The 14533-nt window shown below is 39.9% G+C and overlaps 1 protein-coding gene across 10 annotated transcripts in view; it reads right to left on the reverse strand.

The window, feature by feature from the left end:
- CRBN (cereblon) overlaps positions 1–14533 on the reverse strand; it is a 950388-nt gene that overhangs the window by 3577 nt on the left and 932278 nt on the right. For all 10 annotated transcript variants that reach the window (XM_029241884.1, XM_029241885.1, XM_029241886.1 and 7 more), the window contains 4 exons: positions 10260–10419; positions 2365–2427; positions 1130–1214; positions 327–442 (listed from right to left, as the gene is read on the reverse strand). In XM_029241884.1, the coding sequence (XP_029097717.1) occupies positions 327–442; positions 1130–1214; positions 2365–2427; positions 10260–10419 (424 nt within the window). The remainder of the gene's footprint in view (positions 1–326; positions 443–1129; positions 1215–2364; positions 2428–10259; positions 10420–14533) is intronic.

The raw sequence follows: 14533 nt of genomic DNA on the forward strand, positions 1-14533 counted from the left end.
ATAGTGACACATATATATATATATGTATATATAAAAAACCGTACATGGTTCATGTAGAAATCAAGTGTTCAGAGTCTAAATGAAGATCACATAAAGGTTATATCTGAGGAATGCAAAACAAGTCAAGTTTCTGTCTTATGATCCCAAATGAAATATATAAAATAATCCTTTAAAATATTTTTAATGCAAACCATGATGGACAACTAGTTCTCTAATTCCATGACTCCATGAATGGAGCCTACAGATAGCTCTGTTGGTCCTAACAGTGCACCCTCGCTCTCTAGACTGACTGAACATGGGCATCCAAACGTATTCATTTTACTCACTTTATTCATAATGTCCAGTTCACAGCGAAGTCGTTGGATCGCACTACCAATTTTAAGGAGCTGAATTCTTAATACATCATCAATAGGAAGACAAGCAGCTACTCTGTAAGAAAAATCTTAAAGACATGGTGGGTTTTTCAAGCTTTAAACTTAGGAAGGAGTTAAGATCAGGACAGCTTATGAACGCGATAACATCCTTTTGAAATAAACCCTTCTCTACGGGGTTCCCAAAGAACACATTTCACACAATTATAAACAGTACTACAGTATACCAGCTCTCAAGTATATATACTCTTAGAGGAGGTTCTACAATGTAACTTCTTTTCCCATGCTTGTTTTTGTAAATGTCGTCTTTTAAATTAAACATGAACTCAAACCCATGTTAGAATAAGTCACTTATTTGCTATGAGACTCGAAGAACAGCTAAACTGTACCTAATTAACAGATCTGTAAGTAAGGTAATAATAAGTCCTGGTACTGCAGTCACTTTCAGTGGCACCTTGAAGACCAGGGAAAGGAGAGTATTTTACACTCAGTGTTTTTGGATGCACACCATTTACTGCAACTTGAACTTTTTATGAAAACCTTGCCTAAAATAGGAGTGCTCAGAGAATTTAAGACCTTTGCTACCACTAACTAAAAAATACTCATTCTTTTGTAATTGCTCAAAGCAAAAGAAGTGGGTATGCTTTTCAGAATACTAATGTAAAAAAATGTTGGGGGTTTCATTTTCATTAAACAGAAAACATAATTTCTTTCAGTAAGGCATCACAGGTCACAGGAAGGAAACTGATTTTTCATACCTATTGGATTTGAAGGAAGAGAATCCTCTTTCAGATTTTCATCCCATTCATGTAGCTGTCTCTTGATTCTCTCCATTAAGGTTTCCTTGTTTTGTTTGAAACAAAATAGCCATAATAAGGTTCACAGACTGTTTACACTTTACTGGCAGCTTGTCAACTCAATATATATTAGCAGCAATTTAAGTCATCACTACCTAGTAAAATTTCGTGTTTAAATGTGTCTGTTTTCTTAGGCAGAAATGATGGAAGACCCAGCTTTGCACAGCACTAGGCTGGCTTTCCAGGCCTCTCCTCCCACGCGCTGGCTATCTCAGAGGCCTCCTCTTCCCTTTTCTAGGAAGCCTTTTCTGTCGGTCCCTGTAAGCTACACCCGCACTTGCCGCCTACAACACCCTCCTTGGCACTTACTACATAAGATGCTGTCTTTTCACCAGTGGACGCAAAAACCACTCTTGTCTAGTGTGTGTCTGTAATGGCTCAAAAGCTGCTGAAGGGCAGACGGAACTGTAGTTTCCTTTAGTGTTGTTGCCCATGTGGTAAGTGCTCACAACCTATGGGTTTAGTTTGCCCAGGGCTCCATATCTGTGGGCGGGCTGATTCCCTAAGCGAAAGGCTAACAACCTTTGTTGACCGTCTGTGACATCCCAAAGACAATAACTACCATTATCCCCATTTTATAGATAATCAAGTTTTGCCCCACACCACAGGAACAGTAACAGAAATCAGGCTTTGAACACAGTCCTTGCGTCTAAAATCCAGATTCTCTGAACTATTCCAGTAGTCTCTTAATGAATTTTTCAAGATGCCTAATAAAAAAACGTGAGGTGCAAAAACACCGGTGGGTGCATCAGTTAGTACACCAGGGATCAGGAAACTGAAGTTAATACACTTGTTTAGGAAAAAACCACAACACTGTTGAAGGATTCTTTATTTTTCCTAAATGTAACTAGCCCTTGACTCAGCGAAATTTCAAATGCTTAATAAACCCTAAAATGCCTCAATATCTTGTCCTGAAGCTGCGAGCCACTATAAGCTGAGGGAAGACTAAAAACCTGTCCAATTAAGAGCCAAGTCTATCCAGCAGTATGATTCCTGCCTGTTCCACTTAAATGTAATGAATGGCATTAGTTCCAAAAATTGAACCCCACTGGGTATGAAAGCCTATTTTGTTCTAATGACCCTTAATTATGCCATGGCTTCCCCCAGGAGCACAAAGTTCAAGGTAAGTTACTTACAGCATCATATAAGGAATACAGCCAGCGAGGCCATGAAGTCAAATTTGCACAATGGAACTTTCTCTGAAAACAGAAAAAAAAAGTCACTTAAAAAACACCACAGAATCAAGATCTTATAGTAGAAAGAAACACGTTTAAAAAATGATCTTGGCCCAGGAAGACTTTCTAATTTCAAAAAGATGGAAAAGCTTGCAGATAATCCCATAATAGACGATTATCTATTATATTTGACAATGATGTTTTTACTTGAACTCCTGCAGCAGTTCAATGTTGCGAAGACCCAATAATTAAGATGTCAGTCCTCAGGGTATATATTCAATGCAATACCGATGAGACTGGAACTTAGAAGTATAATTTAAAGTTCACCTGAAAGAAGAGATGTGTAAAAACAACCAAGAAAATCTGGAAAGGGAAGTGTTCTACAGGATACGAAAACAGGATTGAAAGGATGCGCTGCGGTTGTAAGCAACCTAACCATCTCTCAACAATAGTTAAATACAACAGAATACTTTGACACCAGAGAAGATTCTGCACCCCACCAGAGAATGTATACAATATAAAGAATGATCACATTTTCTTAATAAACAAAACAAGACCTACATATGTACACATATTTATAATTTTGTACACAAGCTGTCAATTGACAGAGGGCATGACACGTGAAACTGGGTGGGAAAGGGGTACGGGAGATCAGAAAGAACTATCAGAGCGGAACAAGAAAGGCAAGATAACCTTTAACAAGATAAAAGGGAAATCCTACGCTTGCACCTGCAAGACCAAGTGAGTGGGTGCGAGATGGGGAACGTGGGTACACGGCCAATGCAGAGAGGACTTGGGATCTTAGCTGATGGTTGTAAACTAACCAACGCACTGCAGAGCTCACCCCCTACTCCCCCCGCCCCACAATCTTACTCTAACGCTCTTAGAAGAAGACTAGGCACTAAGATGAGACAGTAATGTTGCTCTTCTGTGATGGTCACAAATGGGAACTTTCACTGTCAGTGGCCAGGATGCTGAAGATAAGGTCTAGAGTTCACACTAGGGATGTGTGGTTTGGAGCTGCCTCTCAAGAGGATGTGATACTTGTTTACGAATAAATCAGAAACTGCTACGTGGATAACGACAGACTTGCCCTCAAAGGCTCGTGGGCTACAGCTCAAACCAGTGGATTCTTGTTAAAGAAGAATTTGGGACTCAATATAATTCTTATGTTTGAAGCTACCCAAAGATGGTCTGGGATGGCCTCTGAGCACAGGCTCAGGTAGTGATTTAATAAGCCTGAGGAGTCAGACCAAAACCTAACGCTAATAAGAATTTTTGTCAAGAGTCCAGTTACAGAATAAAAAATGCTAACAGCCCGTCAGGTAACTGAATATTCAGTAATAGTAACGGCAACCACTTTACATGTCTTCAAAGATTTTGATGAGACTGGCAGTATTACCACCCCAATTTAAAGGTAACGGAACAGGCACAGAAGGATGCTTGCTCAAGGTCACAGCTGGTAAGTGGGGACTGGCTAGGATGTGCATTCAGGGGGTCTGGCTCCAACCGTTACTTATTCAACAAATATTCTGAGCACCTAGGATGTACCTGACATTTTTATGCATTTGGTGTATACCAATGATTAAAAGCACAGCAAAAGAATAAAATCATTGCCCTGTGGAGCTTACGTTTTAGTGGGCAGAAGCGTACTTTCTAGAGGGGTACTTAGCATTATGAAATGACAAAGATCCAATGAAGTTTCAGGTTGGATGACTGACACACTCTGAATTCAGTCACTAATATATACTTTACACATCAAAATGATCACTTCTGTGATACAAAAGCAAGTAATTTGACACCCACAGAAAGATAAAAAGAAATTAAAATAATGTATTTATATATAAACATTACTTCTCACTATAATATACAGCGAATAGGATATGAAGGGCAAGGCACCATCAGGGTCAGCGTCATGACCATCCGATCTGCTCCTACCAGGCTTTGTGAATGTGAACAAGCTGCAGCCTCAGGTCTCTGTTCCCTACTTTTCAACGTGAGGCGGCCTCTAGAATTCTTTATCAGGATTACCCTGACAGATTCTACAGTTGTATTTACAAATCAATTAAATATACGTATTACAACCTTGGTATTACACCCTTTACAAAGTCAAGTGTACAAGCTGAAGAGAAGAAAACCAGAAGAGATCAGCTAGCTTTTACTGAACTGCCAAAATTTAAGCCACTTCAATATCCTCAAATTTAAGAGTTCCATTTAGATTCCTGGCACAATAGGAGAGGCCCGACTTATATCTGGGTAATACTGACGATAAGTCCCAGCAATTTATGGGCATTCTTCAAGTCTATCAACACCATGATTTACTTCCTAAAAGGGCTATACTTCAAGAAAATTTTAATACTAGCCAAAAAGTTAGGTGCTTGAAAGTGATCAATGACTGATTCTCCAATGAAGTAGTATTCGCTCCAGGAATAGGACTCACTCCTGAAAGCAGGCAGAAAGGCCCTTCAAATTACTGTCTGTTACGTGGAGGTAATCCATCACATTTTTTCCATTTTTAAGCCTCTTAACTATAGCTTCGGCTTTGCCTCCCAACAATGTAGAATGTTCAAAAAATGTCAAACTCCACTTAAATGGTTCTTTGAAGTGCAATGAAATTGGAAGAGTAACGTGAAAGGCTAAGTGTGAATAGTAAAACGTTACCACTGGTTCACACAGTGACCAAAGGTGGTCGTTTGTTGTAGTAAGGCCTATCACAATCAGCAATGTAAATGATAGAAAGAGTTTCCAAATAATTCAAGCTTTTGAATTTTTGAAACAAGTTTCTGTTTCCTTCCTTCCTTCATCTAATCCTACTTGCTTATAAGACTGGAATGGAATGGCAAGCTTTTTCTTGATCCCGAGGCTTATAAGCTCATAATGGCAGATGGACAACTATAAGCTTAAGGTGTATGCCAGGGAAATCCCTACTCTGGTTGGAGAAGTCCCTGAATACACATAGCCACGATTCCAAGACTTTTCTTCTCTTTACGATAAAAATAGACAACAAATATCATTGCTCCTCCTGCTACTACTATTATCCTGGAACAAGGCAAGCACAGATTCTAATGTTCACATGCAAAACTTAAGACGCAATAGTAGCCAAACAAACCTTAAAAAGCGAAGAGCAGTGAGGGGTTGCTGGTCATAGCTTACTTACAAGATTATAAACTGTCAACAGTTATAGCAGCATCCTGGTGAGGCATAAACAAACGGATCACAGAGCAGAAGAAAAATAAAATAAAAAACATGAATCTGGTCTATAACAAGAGCATCTCAGGGAGGGAAAATATGACCCTCTCAGAAAATGGTCACAGGACAACCGGGAGCCACCTGGAAAAAGGAGCACTGAAATCATAGCAGGATCAACTACACTTGGATCAAAGCTTACACTCTGGTCATTAAAGACAGTGAAATCAGAAGTAAAAGATTACATGTTTTCCTGTTCTTAAGGAATGAAGACTCCTTTGCACAGGGAAGTATTTCTAGTTATGATTCACAATATGGAAGTATTAAAAAGATAAATTCAACTATGTATGACAGCACACCAAAAACAAAGTTAAAAGACAAAAAAAATGACAAACTAAAGGAAATGTTTGGAACTCATTAGTCAGACGAAAGGATAAGCTTCCTAATGAGTAAAGAACTCCTAGCAATCAATGAAGGGCAAAGACTCTGAAGACAATACCAACTAAAGGAAATACGAATCGCTCTGAAACACAAAATGCCACACACCTCACTCATATTCAGAGAAACTCAAATTAAACCTCCAACAAGATACTGTATTTCACTTATCAGATCAGCAAAAATTAAGCTGGATACTCTAAAGCCTTGGTGAAACACTGACAATCAGGACACAGATAGGAACAACCTTCTTAGTGAGGTACTTTGAAAACACCTGTCAACATTACAAGAGCAGCTGCCCTGACATCCAGTAATCCCACTTCTCAAACTCTGCCCTATATATTCACCTGTATGAAAGGTCATTTCTACGCAGCACTTAGTGCAGGTCTGTCGTCCAGAGGGGACTGGTTATATAAATTATGGTGCATCCATACAGAGAATACCGTGCAGCTTCCGAGAGAAGGAAGCAGGGCTCCAGAAAAGAATACAGAAGAATCTGCTACACTCTTAGGACAGAGGAAGGTGCAGGACAGTATGGATCCTTTTACGTAGGAAAAAGGAAAGAAGTTAGAATATTTATCTGTATTTTCATAAGGAAACTTGGGAAGAAGACTGAGACGCTAACCTGTGAACTCCTGTTTGGGGCCTCCCCCTTCTGAGTTAGTGCTCAGTTCCTCCCTGTTCTGTACGAGAAGCAGGAGCAACCATGGCTTATAAATTTAGCAGAGACCAGATGGATACTCTTCAGTCACTTTCTTAATATGTTCCCACATTTGATTTCTTTTTTTCTTTTTTTAACAAATTTATTTATTTTTGTTCTGGCTGTGTTCGGTCTTCGTTGCTGCACGCGGGCTTTCTCTAGTTGCAGCGAGCTGGGGGCTACTCTACGTCGAGGTGTGCGGGCTTCTCATTGCAGTGGCTTCTCTTGTTGCGGAACGTGGGCTCTAGGCGCGTGGGCTTCAGTAGTTGTGGCACGTGGGCTTCAGTAGTTGTGGCTCGCGGGCTCTAGAGTGCAGGCTCAGCAGTTGTGGTGCACGGGCTTAGCTGCTCCGTGGCACGTGGGATCTTCCCGGACCAGGGCTCAAACCCATGTCCCCTGCATTGGCAGGCTGATTCTTAACTGCTGCGCCACCAGGGAAGCCCACCCACGTGTGATTTCTTTTTATACTTCATACTCAACTCTTTTTCTGATTAACACAGAAGGGCTTTACAAATGAACAAGTAGATAGATAGTCTGGGCAAGCAGGGAGTGTACTTAGAAACATTCACATTGTACTCCAAGTAGGTGAAACAACACTTTCCTCTCTTTCAGGAAATCCCACTACAGTAAACCCAGTGAAGAGAGAAAGGCACCGTGATAAGAAAGGAAATAAGTAAACATGAGATTCAAAGATCGAATCACTGAATGAGGAAGGTTTCCAGATAGAAGTGGGTTTGGAAGAGTGCTTCCTGATAATACTGGCCTAACTCCTTAATCAATAGGGACATCTTCTCCAATGTTCCCTTGTTAGGATGGAAGATAACAGAAGCGTAAATAATTCTGTCATTTGGATTTTTTAGTTTTCAATGGCAAATGTTAAGAGAGGTGTGTGCACAGTGTCAAGGTTAACTGCATACATGTCAGGAAGACTCCACTCCACTCCTAGACCCTTTAAGTATCTCTTCTGGAGGAAAAGTGTGTGGCAACCCGATTACTGTGAGTTGGCTTAAGAATCAACTAAGCATCTCCCAGTTCTGGCCCCGTGAACCATTTCTCAGGCACAAAGACACACAAGTCAGATGTAAATAAACGCTACAGAGAGGGCTGACCCGAGCCCCAGATCTGCCTGAAGACAAGCGCTGTGACGCAAGTCAGTGTCCGGCTACGGGTGCAATAGGACGACCCACTGAGACGGGACCAGGGCCAGTGGAGTTCCCACCGGTGTCAACTGCCATCCCTTCCCTCTGCTCCACTCCACGTTTTGATGCCGGCAGGATGGCTGTAAGTGGTCTCTCTAAAGTAGAACAGAGATTGTAAGGCACCTGGAGTCCAAAATAGCTCAGCTAGCAATTTTTCTTGGCCTAGTGATCTAGATCCAAATTTCAGAACCTAAGAAACTCTACCCAAAGTTTAAGCAAGGGAACCCCTTGAACGATCTGAAAAATACATGGGATGAGGCATTTCTATCTCTGAAAGCCTTTTATGTCTCTCTCATTCCTTAGCACCTTCTGTTTAGTTCTTGGCAACTCTGAATATGAAGATAACTGAGGGCTAATGTTTGAGAGTCCAGAATTACTGGAGAAATAAGACAACAGGGAAAGGTCAAAGGATCTGGTTCCAAACAAAAATGTGCTTCCTTGGCCTTTGCACACGTGTCCTTCCTCGCTGTTGTTGAGCCAGTGACAACCCAGCTGCAAAGGCCTAATTCTGAATTCAATGTGAACATGTGGAGGTGCTTTAACCACAGAATAGGAAGAGTTTAATCAGTAAGTCACACAAAACTTACATGTAAAAAGTTTTTTTTGCCTAACCCAAGTTCAGGTTTAAGATGGCAAGGACTTGCAAAGACAACACAGCACTAGTCGTCCAGAGCACTTACGTCAGGAACTAACTCCAATCACTGTCACTCTATGCTTAGAGCTGTGCAAAGAGTTAACGATTTATAAGCGGTTAAGAGTTTTTAACAAAAATCTTGGTATGGAAGAACTATTATATAAATCAAAATACTTACTACCTTCTGAAAACTTATCGAGTGACTGAAATACACAGCTGTCTAAATACTGAGAGGCTGTGGAGGCACACCCCGATGTGGTTACCCCACCAAAGAACCACATCTCAGCACCACCCAGTGCCAGACACACTGTTAGGCCCTAAATGACTCCACACGTTCCAAAACCGCTCCACGGAGCCATGTACCAACAGAGCTATCCTCCACATACTTATTTCAGCAGTTACACTGAAAATGACTATGACAGCAAAAGCTCCCACTGTTCTACTGCTAAAATAAACAAGAGAAAAAGTATATTTAAAGTGCCTGTATCAAGTCTGAAAATACAAGTATTGCACAGCTATACAAAAGCTACTGTAAACTTACAGCAGTATCAATATTCTGAAACCTTCAAAAATTTTAGTGTCAAAGCTTGGGAAACTTCAGGCAGTCTAATTAAACTTTCTCATCAGAATCGTCTTAGAAACACGAATTAAACCACAGTATATCATGACACAGACTGGTCAGCTGAAACACAAAATAACGAGACCAAGGAGCCTACAGAGAGCCAGTCATGAGCGTGCTGCCCATCAACCGCCCATCCTGCACAAAGCTCTCTCTGGAAACTGGATGACTTCTACTGCAAGACCACTAAAAGTGGAGGTACAGTGACTAGTGTATGAGACCCTCTTATGAATCATATATGCTGATCACATCAAATTAGGATCCTATGCTAATCCACATCAAAATTAAAAACTTCACGACTCTACATGACAAAGAGTAAAGGATGATTAGCACAGGATTTTTCAGGTTACTATGAAAATTGTCTTTCCATATTTTTAAAAGATAAATCTCAAAAAGCCAACTGATTCTAAATTTAGGAACTAGCAAATTTTTTCCATTAGGTAGAAATCATAAATATTAGGTATTTTATACTCGTAACTGATACATCTCACAAATGAGTACAAACAAGCTTCATCAGTATTTTTTCTAAGAGGAAGAATGATCTAGCCAAAAGGATATATACAGGAATTAATGCCCCAACAGGCAATACTTTTAAAGAGCACCTAGTCTCAAGTCAATTTTTGTGATGTCAATAGTGTTGTACAAAAAGGGCAAAAGAAATCTTCCTTTCAGAAGTGCAGAAGGAGGAAAACGTGCTTCACTCCTGTGCACTCTCCCAAACGCTTTTTCTGAGGTAAAGCGTTTATGACTCAAGAGCCAAGCACCTCATCTGACCACAGTCTAATGAGAGCCTCCTGCAGAACTTAACACCACACGTTATTAGTTAATACATAACTTACAGGCATAATAGCTGGAATACCTCACAGTACGGTAACATTTTACTACTGTTGCAAACTGCTTTTACATACACAGCTGCCTATGACATTTTTAGAAGCTCCAGCATGATCAAACGTGGCTACAGTATTGTCCAGAAGGAGTCTGGGGAAGGAAATCATGAGAGTTGTTTGTTTTTCTTTCTTAAACAGGAAAAAAGCAACCTGTCTTTGTTTTTTTTTGAAGAGGCATAAAAAATAAGTTTCTCACCTTCTGGTATTTCTGCCACCATTTATGTGAACACTGGTCTTCACAGGAGACAGGTTTTGAAGGAACCATCTGGCACTTATTGAGGGATTCTAACTGAACTGCAGACATGGTTGAAGGCAACACACACTCAGGAAGGATTTGCACTTTAGCTTGCTGGATTCTGAAATAAAGAGAACCAGGCATGTTCATTTTTTAGATAATCTTAACTCCAACTGTTAAGTTTCTAAACATTATGGGTAATTTTAAATACTAAGAGTTTCACAGTTTTCTTTTTTAAACATATTCATCAAATGCTATTATAAGAAATTTTCAAAAAATACTGTATTTCATAAATCGTACCAAAGTTAAAACCAAAGGTAACCTAAGATTTTTTATCTCACTGTGGAATGGAAAGGGAGATTTTTACATTTCAGATAGTCTATAAGTGAAACAAAATTTAAAAAATCAATATACAACCAACCCCTATGCATATCTTGATAACTTCTAAATTAATTTCTCAGACATCATTAGACACCCCGCCCCTCCCCTCGCCCCATCTCTTTACGCTGCCCGACTCCTACATCTATGCCTTCTCATAAATCACCAAACCTGAGGAGTAGGTAGAGAAAGGAAGAGAAATCAAGAACCCATTTACGTGGATAAGATTAGATAAGACTAAAGAATTACACGTAGCCTTATTTCTATGTGCATTCCTTTTCTCATTCCTCAGCATTTACCCTGAATATGCAAAGAATCAAAATATCCATCATATTATTTTTTTACTTTAAAAATTACTTCAACTCTCTTGACAGTAAAGTCATCATTCTAGAATGCTACTTGAGAATATCATAATTGCAAACATCTCATCATGAATTAATGCCAAGAGGAAGGTTGTACCTCCGAACCATCGTCTTACGAGCCATTTTATCTCCCAGCATACCTTTTCAAATGCAGAAGGTATCAACACATCCAAATGCTGGAACAAAACACTGTCAGACTGATGAAGTCAAATATATTACAAAGTAATTACAAAAATATTACAAGTCTCTGCTTCACTATTAATCATGCTTAGGAATTCTAAAGTGGTCTTTCATTGTAACCACCGTCTCAACCCACAAAAACTTATGACACTTTGATACTTCTTCTGATTTATTAAATGAAAATAGCTAAATGTGTCTGAAAATAGGTAGGTTTAATTTAACGATAATATTAGACTCACTCCACTAACTTCAATTCCTTCCTGCAAGCTCAAATTTATGTCTACATGACTTTGGAGAACGGTAAAATAAATCTGACTGTGTTCAAACTACGTTCTAATGTTCTTATGTTATCAGAGCTCATTAAAAACAAAAGTAACTGAATAAGAATTATGTTTTACCCACCTAGTATGTAAGAGTTTATTATGATAAAAACAGTAACGCTACTGAAAAATCAGCTTAGTGATCGTTTTAATCATTAGTCTGTACCCAGGCTGTCTGAATTGCCTCACAGGGTTAAGCACTGCTCTCTGTTCCTTTTGTGAAGCCCGCCCAGGGTCTGCTGCACACGGCTGCTGCTTCTCCCAGCAGCTGAGTTTTGGTTGTAACATAAACTAGTTTTATTTCTTCCTGACCTGTTTATGGCAGTTGTTTTGTGATTACAGTTGCATAATTTACATAAATATTTTTTTGAAGTGGAAGGAGTTTTCTTTTAAATTTTATTTTATTCAAGTATAGTTGATTTACAATGTTCTGTTAATTTCTGATGTACCACAAAGTGATTCAGTTATATACACACACACACAGACGCGCGCGCACACACACACGTGTGTGTGTGTGTGTGTGTGTGCGCGCGTCTGTGTGTATATTCTTTTTCATATTTTTTTCCATTATGGTTATCACAGGATATTGAATATAGTTCCCTGGGCTATACAGTAGAATCTTGTTGTTTGACAATTTATATAAATATTATAGCAACTGATAAAATATAAGTACAAAATTAAAACTGCTTCAATGAATATTAGGTTGAGCCAAAAAAATGCTTTCAAATTAGGTTCAGACAATTCTAACGGTAAGAAAAAAAGTGCACAAATCTGCAAGGCTTCTGGTGCTCAGACAGCCTTGTGAGTATCTTCAGAACCTCTCTTTGAAGGAAAACTACAGGTATACACTGCAGATAGATGATGCAAAATGAAAGCTGTTAATGCAAGAAAGACTAGTGCCATCTCTAATCTGCAGACCCAATTCGAAGAAAGCATCCTGTCTTTCCATCAAACGTAAAATGAACGAAGGGACGTTTATATATTTTAAGTTAAAATAAAATGTTTAAGATATATATGTGTAAATTTTTATGACTTCCATTTTTAATTAACCCTTTTCACTAAAAATTATTCATCTCAATTATGACAGGTAAGAAAACTTCTTTGGTAATTCCAAATAGAGTATTAATCTCCTTTTCCTCTCTACATGTAAGAAATACTCAGGAACTCCTGAAGAGTCCTATGGTGATTCAATGATACACTTCCATTTTTTAAAATTAATTTTTCAAATAAATTTCCATGTGCTCAGAAGATGCCACAGAAATAAAGACTCACTCTGGAAAAGTAGCAGTATGCTTTTTACATATGAAGAGTCATTTATGTAGAAGACAAATGACTATTACCTGGTACTGCATTACTAAAGAAAAGGAAACTGGCCTGAGGTGCAAACGTGTGATGGAGGAATTCAGGTTTAGTGGGAAGAGCACTGGTTTGGAAGTTAGGGACCCAGAACCAGCCAGGTGGTGCCCTCTAGTTGTATGACCTTAGGCAAATTGCTTACCTCTCTAGCACTTCGTTTCCTTATTTGAAAAAAGAGGAGCTTGCACTAGATTATCTCCATAGTTTCTTCTGTTTCACCATTTCCAGGGAAGGTAGTGACAGAACCAGAAGGGCAGTGGAGACAGAGGATTCTCACTCCGTGGAGGTCTTTCGAATTAAAACAGACTCACTTTTGTGAGAGGCTGTGTTAGTGGGTCTCAGGGATACTACAGAGAATGGGCCCTTTCCCAGTCCCGTCTGGCCCTATCAGTTTCACACTCATCTCTACTAGAGTCAAAGGTATATCCCTTGACTTGCTTTCACAGTTAAGGGTCTACTGCCATCTTGTGTTCAAACTAGTTGTCCACAATCACAAGTCACTGATGTCGACAGTCTCAGAAGTATACTTTTCCCCAAGTCACTTTGCCATTATGGTCTCTGGAATACAGTATTCACAAATACTCAAAATTTTATAAGCATGAGGATAGGAAGTACTTTAAAAATGGAACCGTTAGTAAAATCCACAGCAACAAAACAGCTTGCCAACTGTCTCAATGCAGAGCCCTCGGGGTACACTCTTTCATTCATTCACGTAACACTGACGGTCCTAAATGCAGGACACACAGAAGTCTCAGCCACCGTCCTAAGCAGCTCGCCTCTTGAGGGAGACACTCACAACCCTACGATGACAGTACGCTGTGTTCAGTGCTCGGAGGGTTTGCGCAGCGAATGCTCTGGGTGGGGGTCACCAGGAGGGTAGCACTAACCCCTCCCCCGAGGGCTCTGCACCCCTCCTTCTTCTATGCTCTCTCAAGCTCCAAAGGGTGGCTGACCCCCTCGATATTTTCATAGGTCAATAATATTTATGAATGCCCACTATGTGAACAGGAACAGACAAAAAGTTACTGCCCACAGGCAGCTCATATTCTTTTTTAAAGATCCCTCTGAGTGTCCATGTGTTCGGAAGACGTGACCTGTGCAACACAGAGACCTGACAAGATTTTCAACCGTGGCTACAGATAAGAGACCAATTCACTAGGGCTGGGGGGACCCAAGAATCTGTTTCTAAGACTTCACTGGTGATTCAGTGGTGATTCTTAGGTACCATAGTTAAGAATCACTCCTATAAAAGGAAACGTGCAGCGTTGAGGACAATATGCTGTGTGCTTTTTTGGGGAGGTTTGCTTGTTTGTTTGTTTTAAGAGCAAAGGTGAACTGCCTTTTTTAAAATGAGTTATTCCTTAAATTTGTGAGAAAACCCTAAGCATGAGAGCCACGCCAGAATAGTTAACTGCTAAAAGAGAACACTCTGAGAATTTCTAAACTGGGTATGGCACAGAGATGACAGGTGCTTCCTGGTCACTTTTTCAGTATATGACCTGTTACAGGTGAAAGCACGTTCACAGTGGAGATGGGCACTCCGTGTAAACGCTCCTCACAGCCCAGAAGGAGCAGGTGGCAGGCTGACCGCCATGGCTCCCCAAGCACAGGAATGCCACGCCACACACAGCTTGCCAGG

Source organism: Monodon monoceros, unplaced genomic scaffold (assembly GCF_005190385.1).
Source record: "Monodon monoceros isolate NGI ecotype Baffin Bay Population unplaced genomic scaffold, NGI_Narwhal_1 Super_Scaffold_3, whole genome shotgun sequence".
NCBI lineage: Eukaryota > Metazoa > Chordata > Mammalia > Artiodactyla > Monodontidae > Monodon > Monodon monoceros.